This window comes from Canis lupus, chromosome 26 (assembly GCF_011100685.1).
Source record: "Canis lupus familiaris isolate Mischka breed German Shepherd chromosome 26, alternate assembly UU_Cfam_GSD_1.0, whole genome shotgun sequence".
In the NCBI taxonomy this organism is placed as follows: domain Eukaryota; kingdom Metazoa; phylum Chordata; class Mammalia; order Carnivora; family Canidae; genus Canis; species Canis lupus.
Window position 1 is genome coordinate 23,015,478 of NC_049247.1, and position 19,576 is coordinate 23,035,053.

Below are 19,576 nucleotides of genomic sequence, written 5' to 3' on the forward strand. Positions count from 1 at the left end.
GGGTGTGATCCTGGAGACCTGGGATCGAGTCCCACATCAGGCTCCCTGCATGGAGCCTGCTTCTCCCTCTGCCTGTGTGTATGCCTTTCTCTCTCTGTCTCTCATGAATAAATAAAATCTTTGGGGGAAAAAAAAAGAATGCTGCTAGTACACTCAGAACCCTATGTACTATACTTACTGACTTAAGGGTGATTTTTATTTTATGTGAGACATGGTTTGTGTGATGGCATCAAAGCTTGACTGCCTCGTAAGAGGTGGCTATTTCACTGGGTGCCCTTTAGTGTGGGTACAGAAAATGTTGAGTCAGATACAAGGACACCAGGAGATGACAGCTAGAGAAGGAATGGGAAGCATACTGTTAGCACTTACACACTTTGGAACCTGAGGCCTATTGTGGTTTTCATGACACCTACACCTAAGAGAAAAAATGACCTAAGTATGTATTTATTGTGGCACTTTAGGAAATAAATCATGCATAATTCACTACTTGGAGATAAACACATCCTACCGAATGTGTGTCTGAAAAAGTACAGCTTTTGACAATTCAAGGGACTTCTCTGAGTGTTAGTGTGTTTCTGGTCACAGTTTAACTATGCTATTTTATGCCTAGATGAACAAGAGAACCGGACAACCCATGATCCATATCTACTTGGACAAGGAAACAGGAAAGCCCAAAGGTGATGCTACAGTATCCTATGAAGACCCACCAACTGCCAAGGCTGCTGTGGAGTGGTTTGATGGTAAGAGCCCTAGAGTTGACAGGGGTACTCATTGGTGTCCTTCACTTCAGCCTGCCCTGGGACGCATGAAGGGTCTTGCTAATGGATGTAATTCTGTTAGAATATCATTTTCTGAAATGGTTTTAGGGACAAGGGACAGATGTATTTTTCCTCTGTGTCACTATAACACATTGCAGAAGGGAGGAACTTGAGAGCCATAGAAGCAGGAAGACCCACTGTCTGCATTGGAGGAGCATTGGATGGCTCCCTTCTGCCATAAGAGGGCCCAGTTTCTGGCCCTGGACTTGGAGAGCCCTCATTTTTTTAGTCATTATTACAAATCCACCTTGCTTAAAGTTGTAAATGCCTCTCTAATAAGCAAGTTATCAGAAAGTACAGATCACTCCATAAAAAAACAATATGAAACTCAAATGAGTTTAAATATATACATATTTAGCCTTGGCATTAATTCTGGAATTCCACCACAGACAAAACTGACTTGAAAATGTCAAAGGACAGTTCCTGGCTCTCATCTCTTGGCCACTTTACATACTTGCCCTACTTCTCACCTTTTTCGGGGCAAGGGTGCCAGTGCACTCAGCATTCTCCTGGCTTATTTTCTGCCTTAGGGTACAGGGGGTTTGGGAGGTATCTTTTGAAGGAGTTTTAATGAGAATGCCCTTGCCAGCGACAGTCTTAGAGAAGATTGTGGTTGGGGCACATGCTACCATTGGGGGTGGTTGACTGTAGTGGAGTTTGTGAGCAAGGAGTACTCTAGTCTTGCCTAATCCCTCAAGGAGGGAAGAGTTGGAAGTTGGGAGTAATGGTGTTCTGTTCTCTTGTTTCAGGGAAAGATTTTCAAGGAAGCAAACTTAAGGTTTCTCTTGCTCGGAAGAAACCTCCAATGAACAGCATGCGGGGTGGTATGCCTCCCCGTGAGGGCAGAGGGATGCCACCGCCACTCCGTGGAGGTATTTACCAGACACCTTCCCTAAGCTGCTTCTGTGTTGCTCTGAATATTTTTTGGTAAACTTTGAGAAACTTGAATTCTAGAGTGTAGAAAGACCCATTAGAAGTACTAAAAGGGGGATCCCTGGGTGGCGCAGCAGTTTAGCGCCTGCCTTTGGCCCAGGGTGCAATCCTGGAGACCCGGGATCGAGTCCCACATCAGGCTCCCTGCATGGAGCCTGCTTCTTCCTCTGCCTATGTCTCTGCCTCTCTCTCTCTCTCTGTGTGACTATCATAAATAAATAAAAAAAGAAAACTTTAAAAAAAAAATACTAAAAGGTATATAGAATCAGTCCTAACCACTGAATGCTGACAGTTAAAAGTTTGCAGGAGGGGATCCCTGGGTGGCTCAGCGGTTTGGCGCCTGTCTTTGGCCCAGGGTGCGATCCTGGAGTCCCAGGATTGAGTCCCGCATCGGGCTCCCGACATGGAGCCTACTTCTCCCTCCTCCTGTGTCTCTGCCTCTCTCTCTCTCTCTCTCATTAAAAAATAAGTAAAATTAAAAAAAAAAAAAAAGTTTGCAGGAACGAAGGGAAGAGAAGAAAAGGGGTTTCTTAAAAAAAAAAAAAAGGGGGGGGGTTTCTTGGTCAGAGGAGCTGGAATTCCTGGGAACCACTCTGCCTGGCCAACCCAGAACTGCCATTTGTTCATTCTGCTTGGGTTTCTTCGTCTGCTTGAGAATGCCTGTTCCACAGGTTGTGGGAGCTAACTAAAGTAACGTGCACGGAAGACACACAGCTGGCCCCCTGGCCTATGGAAGTCTGAGTGGCAGCTGTGATATCTGCATTCCCTTAATGAGAGAGGCTTCCCCTGCAGCAAATCTAGTCCTATCCAGAGGTGACCGGCTCTTTCTCGATTGCAGGTCCAGGGGGCCCAGGAGGTCCTGGGGGCCCCATGGGTCGCATGGGAGGCCGTGGAGGAGACAGAGGTGGCTTTCCCCCAAGAGGACCCCGGGGTTCCCGAGGGAACCCATCTGGAGGAGGAAACGTCCAGCACCGAGCTGGGGACTGGCAGTGCCCCAATCCGTATGTACTTCTCTTGGCAAATTGATACTCTCCACTAGTGAAGTCATCCTGTATCTCCCCATTCCCATTCTGGAGAGGACTGCCAGACTCTGTCTAGAGGAGTATCATGACCCTGACTGCTCTGGCGGGGCGGGGCGGCGGGGGGTGGGGGTGGGGCTAATCAGTCAATCTTCAGAGCCTTCTGAAGGATGTCATGGTTCCAACTCCTCGGGTCTGCGTGTACATGGTTTCTGGATCACACACCGGTCTATTAGGTGCATTGCTGCCTGGGGTTGTGTGTCGTCAAACCTCTGAACGGTGCTTGGCCAGGCTGCAGTGTTTGTGCTGGTGGAATATGGTGTGTGTGTGCTCACGTGCTGTTTTGCTTAATTTCTTGGTTCAGTTGGTGATTTCTGTTGTGATACAATTTTACACAGGGGGTGTGGAAACCAGAACTTCGCCTGGAGAACAGAATGCAACCAGTGTAAGGCCCCGAAGCCTGAAGGCTTCCTTCCACCACCCTTCCCGCCCCCGGGTAGGTACAGGTTTGGGGAGCACCCCCTCAGCGTCTTGGTACTAAACCTATTGTTAACTTGGGGGCTTGGTAAACTGCTGTTGCCAGCCAGGTCGATGTCTCAGTAAGTGTAGTCTTGGTGCTCAAGCTCCTGAAGTTCCATCATCTGTCCTAAAGTGTGACCCAGATACTCAGCTCAAGTAAAGCATCTGTTTGCTTTTTGCTCCAGGAGAAGGCAGCAGATCCTGAGTCGCCACCGTCGTCCTCCCTGTCTTGCTACTGATCTATCTTTTTCCTACCTTAGGCGGTGACCGTGGCAGAGGTGGCCCTGGTGGCATGCGGGGAGGAAGAGGTGGCCTCATGGACCGCGGTGGTCCCGGTGGGATGTTCAGAGGTGGCCGCGGTGGAGACAGAGGGGGCTTCCGTGGTGGCCGGGGCATGGACCGAGGTGGCTTTGGCGGAGGAAGACGAGGCGGTCCTGGTGGGCCCCCTGGACCTTTGATGGAACAGATGGGAGGAAGAAGAGGCGGGCGTGGAGGACCTGGAAAAATGGATAAGTACGTGATGGTGTGAACCAGCTGTGGGCTTCTGGGGGCGTCGAGGCGGGAGCCCCTGCCACACTGACTGGCGAGGGTTGGGCTCTGGTGGGCGGTGGTAGGAAGGAAGCTCCCTGTGCCTTCCCCCGTTGAACCCCGTGCCCCTTTGGCCTTGCAGAGGCGAGCACCGTCAGGAGCGCAGAGACCGGCCCTACTAGACGCAGAGACCCCGCAGAGCTGCATTGACTACCAGATTTATTTTTTAAACCAGAAAATGTTTTAAATTTATAATTCCATATTTATAATGTTGGCCACAACATTATGATTATTCCTTGTCTGTACTTTAGTATTTTTCACCATTTGTGAAGAAACATTAAAACAAGTTAAATGGTAGTGTGCCGAGTTTTTTTTCCTTCTTTTAAAGATGGTTGTTTAACTAAAGACTAAACAATGGGAACCCCTTGTGAGCATGCTCAGTATCATTGTGGAGAACCAAGAGGGCCTCTAACTGTAACAATGTTCATGGTTGTGATGTTTTTTTTTTTTTTTAAATAAAATTCCAAATGTTTATAAACAGTCATCCTTCTCGGACTCTGTTGCGCAGTCGCTGCGTGTCTACTTGGAGCGCGCCCGGACCCGCCACTTAAACTCCAGTGTCCTGGGAGGGGAAGCCCCGAGGGGGTCAGGATACCGCCATGTCAGGCGTGGTGCTGCCAGCAAGGAAACAGCGTTTGCACTGTCACTGTGACCCTGAACCCTCACTGCAGCCATGGGGACATCGAGCCCATTCCGGCTGATGGGCAGGGAGGAGTTGCGTGTCACAGGGCCTGGTGCCGTGGTGACTCGGAGTTCCTTGCAGCTCCTGCGGGCACGTAGACTCGGGTGACAGTCTCCCGGGCTGTTCTGTGGGTTAGTGGACATTCAGTCAGGCTCCCCACGCTTCAGAACGAAGATCTGCCTGGGGGGACCACTAATGGGAACTGTTTTTACTTCCTACTCTGTGAGCTGACATTTCCTGGATGTTACAGGGTCAGAGTTGGCGAACTTGGCAGAGGTCACTGTTCAGTTCTTCCTGGTTGCCTTGTGTGAGGTCAGAAGCCAGGGCTTCTTCCCATGAGCATGTTTCTGAAATTATTGGGGAGAAGAGTCCCAGACTCTTCACCTCCGGGCCTTTTTGGTCAGTCTGGCCTTTTCTTGGACTTGCATGAAGGGTATTTAGGGCCAGGCCAGTAGATTTAAGTCTATGCCCTCCTGTGTGGGGGGGATTTCATTCACTGAGAGATGAGGCCCTGCTGTGCCTGCCTGGGAAAAGAGGTTTTCCAAGTGAGTGACGGTGTGTAACCCAATCTGCATATAAGTCAGTTTATTACCAGATGTTCAAGAAAGAAACGCCGGTGGGGAGTGGGGCTTCTGGAAGCTAGGTCTCCAGGCTTTTGACGTGCCTTACGTTCAGTGGGCTGCTCAGTGGGCTGATGTGAAGTGCTGGAGCAAGTCCTGCATGACTCCTACCTACTAAGTAGCCCCAGCTTTTAACATTATTGTGTATTAGTCCATATTCCAGAAGTCTACATGTATGAAACTGGATCTCATTCTGGTTTTCTGGTGCTTAAAAAAATGATAAAAAGTGAAACCAGGAGATCCCTGGGTGGCGCAGCGGTTTAGCGCCTGCCTTTGGCCCAGGGTGCGATCCTGGAGACCTAGGATCGAATCCCACGTCGGGCTCCCGGTGCATAGAGCCTGCTTCTCCCTCTGCCTGTGTCTCTGCCTCTCTCTTTCTCTCTGTGTGACTATCATAAATAAATAAAAATTAAAAAAAAAAAAAGTGAAACCAGCTAGTATCTGAAGCTTCAAGGAGAGACTGTCACCTTTGCCGGAGGAAGGCACAAGAAGAATCTGGAATAAATTGTCCTCTCCATTCCCTGGCCCAGGAGAGCAAGGCCTTGGGAAACCTCTGAGGAGCTCACGTGCCCCTCCCTGCTCACGGCAGCCCTGCTGTACCCAAGGTTTGCACACACACACCCCTGCACACTCTCCAGCCCTCCTGGACGTACACCCACACCTCTGGCCTCATCTTCTTATATTAGTAATAGGCCTTGTTCTCCCACCTTGGGGAAGCCCCTCATCAGCCCTTCTAGATGCCAGCTCATTTTTCTGTTCCCCGACTGCCCACCTCTCCCTTTCTAGAACCCACTTCTGTCTTGCTTCTACTGATACGGTAGCTCTCAAAGTCCCCAGTGACCACAGTGCCAAATCAGTGGTTCGCCCTCAGTCCTGCGGTGGCTCCTGACCCTCACTGCCCGGCTGACCTCCCAGGTACCAGCTCCTCCTCAGCGTCTGAGGGGCTCACAGAGGGCTGGTGCCGGCCCCTTCCTGCACCCCAGCTCAGCCAATGGGAGCACTTCCCACCTCGCCCGGAAAGTCCTAGAACCTTACAGGGTCCTTTTCACCTCCTCCTGTTGGCCCAACCCTCCCACACGCTCTCTTCAAAGTACAAAATAGGGCGCCTGGGTGGCTCAGCGGTTGAGCGGTTGAGCGTCTGCTTTGGCTCAGGTCGCGATCCGGGGTCCTGGGATTAAGTCTCGCATCAGGCTCCCCCACAGGGAGCCTGCTTCTCCCTCTGCCTGTGTCTCTGCCTCTCTCTCCGCATCTCTCATGAATAAGTAAATAAAATCTTTAAGAAAGAAAAGTACAAAATAAATCACCAGCGCCTCCCACCTCTCGCCTGGCTCCCCGCTTCCCTCGGCCTCTCCAGCCCTAGCCCCACAGAGGCCAGAGTGACTTCTTGACACCTTAAGTCACTGCAATTCTCAAAACTGTCCCAGGGCTTCCTCCACACTTGCCACGACCCGCAAGGCCCTACTTGCTCTGGCCCCACAGGCCCCCGTGACCTCAGCCGCCCCGTCAGCCTTGCTCACTGCAGCCCAGTCACACAGGCCAGTGCTGCTCCTCCAGGGGCCCGGGAGGCTCCCGCCTCAGCCTTGGCAGGTGTCGGAGGCGTCAGAGCCGGGGTGCACACCCTGAGGCCCAAACCTAAGCAGCACATCAGGGCTCTTGCATGGTGCCAGGCCCGCCTCACCACTTGTACTTCCTGAGAAGTCTTTGAGGTAGGCGTCTACCCGCCGCCCACCCCATCTCCGGGGAGGTAAGGGCAGTCTCCCCGCGGAGGCTGTGCTCCCCACAGAGGGACAGGCCCGGGGCTCTGGCAGCAGTGCTCAGCAGTGCCGAGGGATGACAGGCCACTGCCGCTGGGAGCTGCTGCATTACTTGGCTCCTGCCTGGAGCTTGAGGCTGCCCCGGGAGTAGCCTGTGTCCCTCCCCAGAGGGGCTCGTCACCAGCACTAGACAGTCCCGCAAGAGGTGTTTATGTCCTAGGTGCCGAGGCCTGGGTGGAAGCATGTATGCCAGAAGGCCCGATTTCTCTCCGCCAAAAGAAACGTCTGGACTGACTGTCCTCAGAGGACCTGAGGCAGCGTGAGTTCCACCGCCTGTCTCAAAGGGCTGCATGAAGCTGGTCGGTGCCCCTGGATGTGGACGGGGAGGAGGGGGAGGAGGGGGAGGAGGGGGAGGAGGGGGAGGAGGGGGAGGAGGGGCCCCCCCGGCAGCCAGGAGCAGGAGCAGGAGCAGTAGGAGGGAGAAGTCGGAGAAGAAGTCTCGCTTACTTTCCACACCCTGGTCCAAACTCTCCAAGAGCTCTGGGTTGGTCACGCTGAGAAAAACAATGTCCATCACGGCCTCGTGGTCCCACAAGGCTACATGCTAGAGTCCTGGGCAAAGGCCGTGGAGTCCGCGCGGAGACGGATCTGAGCCCTCCCTACACACGAACAGTCGGCAGCGAGTGGCTCACCTGCTCCATGGGAAGGAACGTGGGGCCAAGGACCGTGCAGTGGCCGCTGCAACCGGAGCCAAGTCCCCAGACACCCAGACAGCAGGGCCAACCGCTGGCTCTTGAGGCCGAGCTGCCAGGCACAGGCCAAAGCACAAGCGGTGGGAGGGAGGCAGGCTGGAAAGCAGGCCCTCTTGGGCTTCCTGGTTTTGGTCCCTCTAGCGGAGGGCACAGGAGGCAGCTCGGGAAGCTTAGGGTCACTTGTTCACCCACTCAACCAGGGCTGTGCCCATAGGCTCAGTCTAACCCGGCTGCCCTGTACCTGGGCCGAGTCCCGCCCAGAAGGGCTTTACCTGAATACTCCATGGCCATCGTCTGACCTCCACCTGCAAGCACCCGGTTCCCTGGCACCCAGCCATGCAGGCAAGAAATCTGGCCATGTGCCCCCTGGCCATGGGCAAGACCATGCCTGCGCTGGAGGCACAGCATCCTGTACACCGAGGTGCCCTCTGGGGCTGTGGGAATGGGTTCAGGACAACCATAGCCCAAACCTCCTGTCCCTCCAGCAGTTTCCGAACTTCCCTTGGTCCTGCAAGGAACAGGAGAGGTCACCATACAACGGAGGAGGTCAAAGCTGAGGCCCTCCACAGCCTGGGCCAGGAGTCTGGCCATACCAGTCAACCCTCTGCCTGCCACCTGTCATCAGAATGTCGGAGCCCGTGGTCTGGAGTGGGCCTCTGTGACGGCAGGCCACAGCCCCTTGTGCCCTCTTCCTCAGAGGAATAGTAGACACCTGTCCCGACTGCTAACTAATACCATTTTCACAACTCTATGATGAGACTGCTACTGTTGTCCCACTTCACACATAGTACAACTGAGGCACAGATAGCTTAACCATCTCATCCAATGACCAAGAGCATGGCCTGGGTTCAATCTAACCTCTCTTATGTCTAGAGCCCTGTAGTTCAGCAAGGTAGATATAAGCAGGAATCAAATTCCTGCAGCTGCTGACCACACACATCCCTTGCCCTTTCTGGGCCTCAGTGTCCCCAAATGGTAAAATGAGAACACAGAAGGCCATCATACCTCATGGGATTATTTTGAAGACTAAATTACTTCGTCTCCACACCTTGTTCTTTTTTTTATATATATATATTATTTATTTACTCATGAGACAGAGAGAGAGAGAGAGAGAGAGAGAGAGGCAGAGACACAGGCAGAGGGAGGAGCAGGCTCCATGCAGGGAGCCCGACATGGGACTCAATCCCGGGTCTCCAGGATCACACCCTGGGCCCAAGGCAGCGCTAAACCGCTGAGCCACCCGGGCTGCCCAGACACCTTGTTCTTTCCCCTGAAACCTGAGTTCCCTTGCCACATCTCCAGCAGCTCCCTTCTCCCCAGGAAGCAGCAGTCCCAGATCTGAGTCATTCTTTTTTTTTTTTTTTAATTTTTTAAAAGATTATTTATTTATTTATTCATGAGAGACACACAGAGAGAGAGGCAGAGACACAGGCAGAGGGAGAAGCAGGCTCCATGCAGGGAGCCCTATGTGGGACTCGATCTGGGGTCTCCAGGATCACTCCCTGGGCCGAAGGCGGTGCTAAACTGCTGAGCCACCCAGGGATCCCCGATCTGAGTCATTCTTGACTTTGTTCTCACATTCACACCCAATTCACCAGCACATCCCATCAGCTCTCCCCTCAAATACAGGCCAGAATCCACCATCCTCCACCATCCCCACTGGCACCACCTGGTCTCCTCTGGGTTCCTGCCCTGCCCGCCACAGCAACCACAGGGAACCTGGTAAGACCTAAGGCCACCCCTCTCCCTTGCTCTAAATCCCTCCATGGCTCCCATGTCCCTCCGAAGAGGCAGGCCCACAAAGCCCTACTCCTTCTGCCCCCAATCTCTCTATCCTCATCCCTCCCTCCATCCCAGTCTCACAGGCCTCCTTACTCTTTCTTGATCACACCAACCACATGCTGACCTCAGGGCCTATACACTGGCTGTTCCCTTTACATGAAATACTCTCCTTCTAGCCATCCACACGTTCCTGCCCTTAGCTCCTTTCCTGACCACTGATTTATAGCTGCAGGCTCATCCCACCCCACACTCCCAAGCCCTCACCTGGTTCCATCACTAGTCCTTCACCCCTGTTTCAGCCCAGGGGCTGCCTTCCTACCACACTGTGAGCCCCTGAGAGCTGGCTCTGTTTCCTTCCCCACTTTTTGCTCTCGGTTCCCAGTGCCAGAAGAGACCCAGCACACAGTAGGTGCCATGTAAGTGTCAGCCAATACTATTACTAGTTACCAGCCTTCCTCACTGGTAGGGGTGCTGTAGGGGAGGGTAGATCAGAACCCGTACCACTTGGGTATCTAGGACATGGGCTGTGAGCCCACTGAATACTGAGGGCTCAGGAGGTGTACGTGATCAGCCTGGCACCAGAAGGACTAGCACACAGTAGGTACTCAACAGATGCCCCTGATCCTCGAATGTGGATATTCCCATAATAGCCATGTTCAAACCCTGAGTCCACCAGCTGCTCTCTTGAGCCCTAGTGGGCAAAAGATAGTCCCTCATAGAGGTGACTAGGTGACTAGTTTAGGTCAAGGGCACAGAGCAGGCCTGGCACACAGCAGGCGCTTTAGTAGAGCACAGACTTGGCTATTGGTGGTCGCGCTTCCCCCAGGCGCCGCCTGGCCTGGGAGGCTGCACCGCGGCCAGGCCCAGCCTCCCCGCCCAGCAAGCAGCAGGGGGCAGAATTTCCCGCGGATCCCAGCCAGCTCCCTCCTCTGCAGTTTGAAAAGAAACGAGCAGTGATTAACCCTCCCGAGCCAAACTGACCCATTCAGCTTCTAGTCCTCCTTTCCCCTTAATTCTCTGCGCGACCTGGGCAGCCTCCCCCAAGGGCGGGGGCCAAGGTGTCCGATCCGCAGGTCTTAGCCACCTGCCGACCCCGCTGGGCCTCAGCGTCCTCAGCACAGAACCGGGCTCCCCAAGCCTCAAGGTTAAGGCGAGCATTCAGCGAGGAGTGGCCCGTCCGGTGGGCCTAAGGCCATCTCCCCCTCCCCGGGCCCGCACTGCAGGTCGGAAGCTCGCACCCGAGTCACGCGGGCCTCCTTTATCTGCCCTAGGACGGTTCGCTCCAGACGGAGGTGACTCTGCAGCCCGCGGCCCTATCGCTTCCTGAGTCTTCTGGGGACCAGGCCGGGCCGCCTTCCCGAAGGGGCAGCTATCCGGGCAGGGGGCGCAATTAAAAGCGCCCAGAGCTCTCCCCAAGAGACCAGGGAGGTTTGGAAGGAGCCTCAGGGACGGGACCGGCGGGCAGGGCGCGTCGGGGCCGACGGGGTCGCCCGGGGGCCCCAGTCCCGCCCCCCCCGCCGGGACGCCCAGCCCCTCCCTCCGTCCGCGCGGCCGGCCCGGGAGCGGCGCTGCCCCTTTAAGAGCGCGCGGCCCCGCCCGCCCCCCGGCCGGATCCGAATTCCAGGGAGGCGGCGCGGAGACGGCGGGCGGGCGGAGGCCTGAGCCGCGGGGCCGGATCGCCGGGCTCGGGCGGCGCCTCCCTGCGGCGGCGCGGCCCCGCTCGGCCCCGCCGCGGCGATGCTCCCCGAGGCCGCAGGATGAGCCAGGTGAGCGCGGGACCCCAGCCCCCTGCCTGGCGCGCACCCCCGGCCCCGGCCGCCGCGGCCTCCGCTCTCCGGGCTGTGTGACCCCGGGCGGCCCCGCACCCTCTCTGGGCCGGAGCCCCGGGCCCGCCCGAGGCCCCTGCGAGCCCCGGCCCGCGGGCGCCCGGCCTGCGGCGCCGGGGAGGCTCCGCGGAGGAGGCGGGGCCTGGCTCCGGCCCGCGGGCTGGGGCTGCCCGAGGCTCTGGGACCCGCCGCGCCGCGCCGCTCCGCCGGCCTGGCTCTGCCTCCCGCTGCCCCGCGACCTTGAGCGAGCGCTTACCCTCCTGCGCCTCAGTTTCCTCATCTGTTAAATGGCACTAATCTCACCGACACTCCGCCTTGGGCAGGGCCACTGTGGCTACTGTTGCTGCTAGTATGTCGTTGTTGTGATGACACAGCCCTTAGGGAAGGGGAGCGGAGGGAGCACCCAGGAGCTTCGCGGAGGAGGCGGGCCGGGCACCAGCCCCGAGCGATGGAGCTAACCGTTCCTGCCGCGGGGACCCGGATGCCTGTGAGTCCGCAGCTCTGGGCCCATCCCCGGGGCTCCGCTCTTCACCTGCCACATGGGGCAGTGAGGATGTGCGTGCCTGGGAGGGAGGGAGGACTCAGCCAAGTGGCCCGTCGCCCGCCCATCTCCCAGAGGGAACTAGCGAACACTTACACTGAGTCCTTCCTACAAATTATCTCACTAGGTCCTGCGAGGAAGGTACTATTATTGCACCCATTTCACAGACGAGGGGACTGACGTTCGGTGAAGTTCCCCACAGCCAGCACGCAAAAGCAGGCACCTGGCCTGAGATGACAGGCGACCTGCAGGTGGTCAGCGGCCTGGTCGGTACCGAGCACTTCCTGGGTCCTCACCGCAATCCTGTGTCCCTGCCCACCCACAGTGACTTGGCTGGCCCGGGCATGGCGGACCCAGTAGCGGGCATCGCGGGCTCGGCCGCCAAGAGCGTGCGGCCGTTCCGCTCAAGTGAGGCCTACGTGGAGGCCATGAAAGAGGACCTGGCCGAGTGGCTGAACGCCTTGTATGGCCTGGGTCTGCCCAGCGGTGGTGATGGCTTCCTGACGGGGCTGGCCACGGGCACCACCCTGTGCCAACATGCCAATGCTGTCACCGAGGCCGCCCGCGCTTTGGCTGCTGCCCGCCCGGCCCGCGGTGTGGCCTTCCAGGCGCACAGCGTGGCGCCTGGCTCTTTCATGGCCCGCGACAACGTGGCCACTTTCATCGGCTGGTGCCGAACAGAGCTGGGTGTGCCTGAAGTGCTCATGTTTGAGACCGAGGACCTGGTGCTTCGAAAGAACGAGAAAAGTGTGGTGCTGTGCCTGCTGGAGGTGGCGAGGCGTGGGGCCCGCCTTGGCCTGCTCGCCCCTCGCCTCGTGCAATTTGAACAGGAGATTGAGCGGGAGCTACGCGCTGCACCCCCGGCCCCCAATGCACCCACAGTGGAAGAGGGCACCACCGAAACTACCACTGCAGCAGGGGCTCCCTCCCGCGGCCCCCGCATGACACCCAGTGACCTGCGCAACCTCGATGAGCTGGTGAGTCCGCCAATGAGTGCGCGCGCCCACCGCACTGCTTACGCCCCCACTGTGTGCGGGGGATGGAACAGCCTGCCCCATGGAGTGTGTCTATGTTGAGCATCAAGTGTATACCTGGCCCCAGAGAGATGAGCGGACCCAGAGAGGGAGAGGTGCTGGGTGAGGTCACAGGGCCCAGCTGGGCCTGGGAGAAAATCTGAGCTCCCCTGCATGATCTCCCCACTTCCTTTAAGGGCTGCGCGTGCAGACAAGTGCTGTATGCTCCTTCATCCAGGGGGCCGCATGATTTGGCCCCTTCTGTATCGAGTGCTAGACGGCTGCATCCACGACACCGCAGAGCTCGAGGTTGGGTGGGTGCCGGTGACGCTTGGCTCTGAGCAAGGTGCCTGGCACACAGGAGGCTCTCCGTGAGTGCCTAGGGAAGCTCCCAAGGGCTCTACAGGCCCACCCACTCCCCAGGGCTCTGCGCATATCACTTATCTGGGAAGCCAGGCCCAGAGCTGCTGCAGCTGCTGCTGCTAGGAGCCAGAAGTCCTCTTAGGAGGACAGGATTAGCTCGACTGTGAGCATAGAAGGTGCCAGACCCGGCCCCCAGCTCCCTCCTCCTTTTCCCAGGACCTAGGTATTCCTGACACCCCCGCAGCCTGGCCAAGAGTTTCCTTCTTATCAGGAGGTTAGGACCATGATGTGCCTATCTCGGGGGTGGGGGGTAGCTGGATGGCCATGGGCAGAGGCTGCCACCCCACCCCTGTCTTGGGCCAGGGTCACCCGAGGCTCCACCTGCTGCTCATTTCCTCTGGCTCCACTGTGGGCTGGGAGGCGGGCAGGGCTGCCCACATAGCCAGCCTGGCAGCTCCTGGCCTGGGGGCGGGGACCATGTGGGCGGATGTGTGCTCCCTGGGCCTACAGCCTGTGTGTGCATATTGGGGTAGTGTGTGTGTGCATCCTACGTGTCCGTGGCACGGATGTGGTGTGGGTCCCCTGCACCCGTGTCCCATGGCCTGCCTCCTCCCAGGACCTGGCCTCCCTGTGGGCCTCAGCTTTTGTCTGTGAAGTAGGTGAAGGGGGAGTGAGGACAGGTTCCAGACTCAGGGGCTGGAGGGATGTGCTTTGCTGGGGTCCCAAGCCCTGGCCTGACCACAGAGCCACCACCCTTTCCTGGTCAGCTCCCTGACCTCTGATAGCCAAAGAGGAAGGGGAGCTGCTGAAAGGTCAAATGTCGAGCCTGCACCCAAGTCTGGGGCAAGCTAATCTGTGTCCCCTCTGCCCGGAAGGACCTGCTTCCTCCTCAGCCTGGAGCTGCTGACATCAGGCCCCAGGAGGAGGGACTTGATCCCTGACCTCCAGCCTCTCCTCTCTGGCCTCAGGTGAGGGAGATCTTGGGCTACTGCACCTGCCCAGACCAGTTTCCCATGATCAAAGTCTCGGAGGGGAAGTACCGCGTGGGAGACTCCAGTCTCCTCATCTTTGTGCGGGTAAGAGCTGGGGGCTGCCCTGCAAGCAGCAGCCCACAGTGGGCGTCCTGGCCCACCGGACCGGCTGTGACTCGCCCCACGCTGGGCTCCCACAGGTGCTGAGGAGCCACGTGATGGTGCGTGTGGGTGGTGGCTGGGACACTCTGGAGCACTATCTGGACAAGCATGATCCCTGCCGCTGCTCCTCCTCAGGTCAGTACCCGTGGCAGGGGGGCGGGCGGGCAGGGCACGCCTGTGTCCGTGGCACCACCCTTCACCTGCCACCTGTTCTCTCACCCTGCAGCCCACCGCCCGCCCCAGCCCAGGGCGCGCACCTTCTCCCCGCAGAGGGTGTCGCCCACCCCCAGCCCCCGTGCTGGCAGCCCAGCCCCTGGGGGCGAGCGGCGGAGTTCCCGCCAGGAAGTGACGCCCATTAGCTTACGGGGCTCAAAGGAGGGGACTGAGACGCCCCTCAGGTGAGAGGCAGGAGGACCTGGGGGTGAGGGGTCTAGAGGGTGGGGGTGGGGGTGGGGGTCGTCCGCCCTGGCCTGGATGACGAAGGAGCCTGTGCTCCAGAGTGACTCACACCCTGGGAAAAGTTCCCGTGGGTGGGGGCAGGCCTGGCTTCCTATCTCCATGACAACCCAAGCAACCGAACAACACAGCTGGGGCAGGCCCTGAGGGCTGGGCAGCTGCCAGTCCTCCCCGCTTCCCTCTGGCCTGCCCAGGAAGCTGGAGGCCTGGGAGGGGGAGCTCGGAGCCGGCTCCTTCCGCTGCCTTGGGGGCGGGGGGCGGGGGGGGGGGGCGCCCTGGCTGACGGAAGCTGCAGCCGAGTCCTGAACTTCTCTCTGGAAGTCCCCAGGACTGACCGGAGCCCTTGACGGTCCCCACCACCAGCACCCACCAGCACCCACCACCACCACAGGTGTCTTCCCCGCCCCCGACCGCTTGGCTGCTTGTTCCTTCCTCTCGCTGCCCCTGCAGCCTGCCAGCCTGGCTCGCGTTGTCCCATCTCTGTCGTTCCCCTGCCCCAGGGCCCGGGACCAGCTGCCACCGCACCCCCGATCCCGCCGCCACTCCGGGGACAGCGACTCCTCCGCCTCCTCAGCCCAGAGCGGCCCCCTCGGTGTCCGCAGTGAAGATTCAGGCACTGGTTCCCGGAGGGAGCGGCCCAGCCGGCGGTTGACCACAGGCACCCCGGCCTCGCCAAGACGGCCCCCCGCCCCCCGCAGCCAGTCCCGAGACCGACTGGATCGGGGGCGGCCCCGCGGGGCCCCGGCAGGCAGGGGAGCCCAGCTGTCGGCCCCCAGCCCCGCCCGGCGGGCCCGGAGCCAGAGCCGCGAGGAGCAGGCGGTGCTGCTGGTGCGCAGGGACCGAGACGGCCAGCACTCCTGGGTGCCCCGGGCCAGGGTCGGTGGGGGCTCAGGCAGGAGCAGCCCCCAGACCCCCCGGGCTCGCAGCCCTGCGGCCCCCCGGCCTCTCCGGGTCTCCAGCCCCAGTCCCGAGTTGGGCACCACACCGGCCAGTGTTTTCCGCACCCCCTTGCAGCTTGACCCGAAGCAGGAGCAGCAACTGTTCCGGCGCTTGGAAGAGGAGTTCTTGGCCAATGCCCGAGCCCTTGAGGCTGCTGCTGGTGGGACCCCTCCTGGACCGGCCTCTGACCCAGCTCGGGCCCCAGACCCTCCGGCTCCTGACTCCGCCTACTGCTCCTCCAGCTCCTCCTCTTCATCCCTCAGTGTCCTGGGTGGCAAGGGTGGCCAACCCGGGGACTCTGGCCGGATGGCCAATGGGCTGCCTGGGCCCCGAGGCCCGGCCCTGTCCAGCTCTTCCGATGAAGGCAGCCCCTGCCCCGGTGTGGGGGGCCTGCCAGAGGCACCTGGGAGCCCGCTGGCCGGCCTGGAGCTCCCGAGAACCTGGGCACGGGGCCGGATGGACACACAGCCAGACCGAAAACCCTCACGCATCCCCACGCCGCGGGGCCCTCGCCGCCCGTCTGGACCCACAGAGCCTGGGTCCTGGCATGCCCTGCACTCAGTGAGCCCAAGGGCAGAGCCGGATTCCTGGATGTGATGAACCAGCCCAGCTGCCCCCAGGCCCCCTTCCTTCCCTTCCTTTTCCTTTGTGGCCTTAACCCCTCTGCATCAGGGAGCCCCCCCACCCCTGCCTCTCGGGTACCAGACCTCATGGGACCAGACCCCTTGGGACCACATGGCACAATGGGACCTCTGTTGTACATTCCGGTTGGGGGATGAGCGTTGCTATTTAATTACTAATATTATTGAATGCCTTAGAGGAGGCCAATGAGGACCCCTCCTGAGGTCCTGTGGCCCTGCAGAGCCTGACAGTAAAGTATTGTTCCAGCCACTTGTGTCCACTTCTTGGGGCCATCACACCTTTCGGGGGACCCTTATTACATGGCGGGATTCTGGCATTAACTGCCTGGGAGCAACGCCCGCCGGCTCCAAGCTCTGGGGCTTCTGACCACGCTGTGAACCCAAGAAACTCGAGGTGCGTGCGAGTTGTTCTCCCCCTTTATTACCTCCTGAGAGGAGGCGACTTAAGAGTTTGTCCAGTGAAGCCGCAGGAGCCACCTGACAGCTTCCAGTCGTGGCCAAGTCCCTTCCATCCAATGGGAGTGTAACCCCATGAGGTCCCAGAAACGACTGCTCGAGCCGGATGTAGCTTGGGGCCTGGCTGGGTCCACTGAGGCTCAGAGAGAGTCCTGTCGCCCAGGAGACTGAGTGGGCGGCTTCCTCGTCCCATCAGGGAGGAGACTGTGTCCTGCCCAATCCGAGACAAGTCGGGCAGCTTCGTCCAATCCAGGTACCCGGTTGTTCCAATCAAACTGGGCCCCTCCCGCCGCCGGCCTCGGCGTCGCGGTCCAGTTCAGTCACATGAGGCTGCAGCGGGCCGGGTGCAGCGCCCCCTGCAGGCGCAGGGCCGGGTGCGCAGGGCGCGCGCGCACCAAAGCGCAGCGCAGCAGCTCGCGGAAGAGACGCAGCACGTGCCAGTTGTACTTGGCGGAGCACTCGAGGTAGCCGCAGCGCCAGCCCCTGCGCACCAGCGCGGCCAGCGCGCGCCGAGGCCCGAAGCGCAGCCGCTGCCGGTCCCTCTTGTTGCCGACCACCAGGATGGGGGCCTCGGGGGCGCCCGCCGGCCTGCGGGCCAGATGGGAGGAGGGCTGCCGTGCCGCGCGCCCCACGGCCGGCCACTCCGCCCTCCGTGGGGCTGGACGCTCCTGTGGCCAGAGTCCCAGGAGACGCCGGACCTCTGTGGCCCAGGGACCGAGGCCGGCCAGGCCCGGGGAAGAACCCACCCACTCCCCTCGGGCCAAGGCCCGGCCAGTCTGGCCAAAGCCCCCCCGCCTCGGCCCACGCACACCTGCGGCCGCGGCCCCACCTGGTCTCCGAGATGCGCTGCCGTAGCGCCTTCACGTAGTCGAAGCTGTCCGGGCTGCAGATGTCGTAGACGAGCACGAAGGCGTCCGTGTCCTGCAAGCTCCAGTCCTTGGAGTCCGGCCACTCCTGGGGCGGGAGGCCAGAGTTTGCCAGAGACCCTTTCTCACCCTCCGAGCCTCTGAAGGGTCTCGACGCTAAACCCACAGTTCATCCTCCGGCCTCGGCCCCTGTGTGCCATCTCCCCCGAGCGCCCCCGGCCCACTGTCCTCACGGTGGCCAGCTAACACTTTGTAACCGGTGCCTGAAGCCTGTCTGCTCCCAGCCCTCCTTCACCTTCAGCCTCCCCTCTGCCCACCCCTAGCTTCCTCCTTCCCCTTCCAAAGCTCACCTGGGGGCAGGCCCCTCCCTCCCTCCCTCCCTGGTTACTACAGCTGCCTCTAGGACAAATGTCAAAGCACTGGACTCCGGTTCTCCAGGCCCTCAGGGACTATTGATTGTGGGCAGCTGTACCCCATAAGCAGGCCTCCCGGCCTACGCACACTCTGTTCTTTCCACCTGCAAGGCGTTTGCCACTTCTTTCAATCAAAACTTCACTCATCCTTCCGAGGTCACCCCAAATGTCACCCCCTCCAGGAAGCCCCGCTTAATCTTGCATCCTCTTTCCTCTTCACCTCTCTGAGCCACCCAGCTCCAAGAATTCAGAGTCTGTCCTGGTCTTTGCACGAATTGCTAAAGGAGTCTTTGCCCCACGTCACAGGCATAAGGGAGCAAAGAATGATCGCCCTAGAACATACACCCCTGTGTCTGGCCCCGTCCTCCCCCACTGAGGCTCTGCTTGGGGCCCCCAAGTGTCCCACGCTCACCCTCAGGGAGGCACAACCGTGCCTGCCATGCACTGATCCAGAACCACCAGCGGAGGCAGGCAAATAACACAGGCACTTAGGTGAATGAGAAAAACCCGCTTTTCCAAATCGCTGGGCCTGGGGCCTGATCTTGGGCCACCGCAGGCCGGCAAGGAGAGGGAGACCCGCAAACCACCGGGACACGTTCCTCCTTCAACCCAGGAGCGCAGCCGGCACCGGGGCTGGCCGGGCTGATGCGCACGTGTGCACCCAGCACCCCCGCCCCCCCGCGCGCTGTCACACGCCCCTGCCCGCCCCCCGCCGCTACCTCCGGTGCCCCGGGGTTGTGACCCGGGCGGGCGCCGTCGCCGTCGCGGATGCTCAGGTCGTAGACCGCGCCGTCGAGCAGCACCGCGGGCCGGTAGAGGCGTGGCCCGTCCGTGGGCCGGTGGCGCTCGGGGTAGTCGCCGAACAGGAACTGGCGGATGATGGCCGTCTTGCCCACGCCCGGGGCGCCCAGCACGGCCACCCGCAGGCTGCCCCCCATGGCCCGCGCGCCCTGCCGCGCCCCGCGCCGGAAAGCCTCATGGGCCAGCCGCGCGCCCTGCCCCGCGCGCCCTGCCCCGCGCGCCCTGCCCCGGCGCCCGGAGAGGCCAGGCCGGAGGGCGGCGAGCGGCGCGGGCAGGTGCGGGGCCGGGAGAGGAGCGGCGCCTCCGCCGCGGCGCCTCCGTCCCGCGGTCGCTCCGTCCCGCGGTCTCCGCCGCCGATCGCCGCCCCAGCCCGCGGAGCCGAGCGAGCGAGCGAGCCGAGCCTCCCGGAGGCGGCGATGAGGTAACCGCCGGCCCGCCCCTGCCGCCCCTCCCGCCTCCCCCCACCCGCCGGCCGCTCCTCCCGAGGGGTCGCGGGAAGGTGACTGGGCGCGGGGCGCCGGCGAGGGACCCCGCGCCCCCGCCCCGCGCTCCTCTCCGCGGCTCCAAAACAGAAGCGCCCCCGCGCGCCCACCCGCCCGCGCCCCCGCCCGCGCCCCCGCCCGCGCCCCCGCCCGCGCCCCCGCCCGCGCCCCCGCGCTGC

General features: G+C 60.3%; 3 protein-coding genes across 5 annotated transcripts in view; 2 read left to right on the plus strand and 1 right to left on the minus strand.

The window, feature by feature from the left end:
- Positions 1 to 4,363, plus strand: part of EWSR1 (EWS RNA binding protein 1) — a 29,643-nt gene extending 25,280 nt beyond the window's left edge. The window contains exons 13-18 of the mRNA NM_001290126.1: positions 611 to 740; positions 1,568 to 1,690; positions 2,590 to 2,752; positions 3,169 to 3,266; positions 3,550 to 3,802; positions 3,960 to 4,363. Coding sequence (NP_001277055.1) covers positions 611 to 740; positions 1,568 to 1,690; positions 2,590 to 2,752; positions 3,169 to 3,266; positions 3,550 to 3,802; positions 3,960 to 3,999 — 807 coding nt within the window. The 3' untranslated portion in view covers positions 4,000 to 4,363. The remainder of the gene's footprint in view (positions 1 to 610; positions 741 to 1,567; positions 1,691 to 2,589; positions 2,753 to 3,168; positions 3,267 to 3,549; positions 3,803 to 3,959) is intronic.
- A 6,780-nt stretch (positions 4,364 to 11,143) lies between these two features.
- GAS2L1 (growth arrest specific 2 like 1) lies at positions 11,144 to 16,629 on the plus strand. Of its 3 annotated transcripts, XM_038575569.1 has the most exons (7): positions 11,144 to 11,233; positions 11,668 to 11,780; positions 11,962 to 12,811; positions 14,179 to 14,286; positions 14,382 to 14,478; positions 14,570 to 14,741; positions 15,300 to 16,629. In XM_038575569.1, exons 3-7 carry the CDS (start codon positions 12,068 to 12,070, stop codon positions 16,333 to 16,335), a joined length of 2,157 nt encoding a protein of 718 aa, XP_038431497.1. In that variant the 5' UTR covers positions 11,144 to 11,233; positions 11,668 to 11,780; positions 11,962 to 12,067; the 3' UTR covers positions 16,336 to 16,629. The 3 variants fall into 3 exon arrangements, with proteins under 3 accessions (XP_038431497.1, XP_038431500.1, XP_038431499.1); XM_038575572.1 differs by lacking the exon at positions 11,668 to 11,780 and having other exon boundaries at positions 11,159 to 11,233; XM_038575571.1 differs by lacking the exon at positions 11,144 to 11,233 and having other exon boundaries at positions 11,537 to 11,780.
- A 149-nt stretch (positions 16,630 to 16,778) lies between these two features.
- Positions 16,779 to 19,089, minus strand: RASL10A (RAS like family 10 member A). Its single transcript, XM_038575573.1, has 3 exons — positions 18,834 to 19,089; positions 17,665 to 17,789; positions 16,779 to 17,423 (listed from the first exon to the last, which is right to left on the minus strand). Exons 1-3 carry the CDS (start codon positions 19,050 to 19,052, stop codon positions 17,156 to 17,158), a joined length of 612 nt encoding a protein of 203 aa, XP_038431501.1. The 5' UTR covers positions 19,053 to 19,089; the 3' UTR covers positions 16,779 to 17,155.
- Between the last annotated feature and the right edge of the window lie 487 nt (positions 19,090 to 19,576).

What these genes read in the sequence shown, in the direction of transcription:
- GAS2L1 (XM_038575569.1), top strand. Translation starts at nt 12,068, where the DNA reads ATGACAGGCGACCTGCAGGTGGTCAGCGGCCTGGTCGGTACCGAGCAC. An exon ending in TGCGCAACCTCGATGAGCTG is followed by an intron (nt 12,812 to 14,178) that starts GTGAGTCCGCCA and finishes CTCTGGCCTCAG; the next exon opens with GTGAGGGAGATCTTGGGCTA. An exon ending in GGGACTGAGACGCCCCTCAG is followed by an intron (nt 14,742 to 15,299) that starts GTGAGAGGCAGG and finishes CCCCTGCCCCAG; the next exon opens with GGCCCGGGACCAGCTGCCAC.
- RASL10A (XM_038575573.1), bottom strand. Translation starts at nt 19,052, where the DNA reads ATGGGGGGCAGCCTGCGGGTGGCCGTGCTGGGCGCCCCGGGCGTGGGC. An exon ending in ACAACCCCGGGGCACCGGAG is followed by an intron (nt 17,790 to 18,833) that starts GTAGCGGCGGGG and finishes CTCCCGCCCCAG; the next exon opens with GAGTGGCCGGACTCCAAGGA. An exon ending in CAGCGCATCTCGGAGACCAG is followed by an intron (nt 17,424 to 17,664) that starts GTGGGGCCGCGG and finishes TCTGGCCCGCAG; the next exon opens with GCCGGCGGGCGCCCCCGAGG.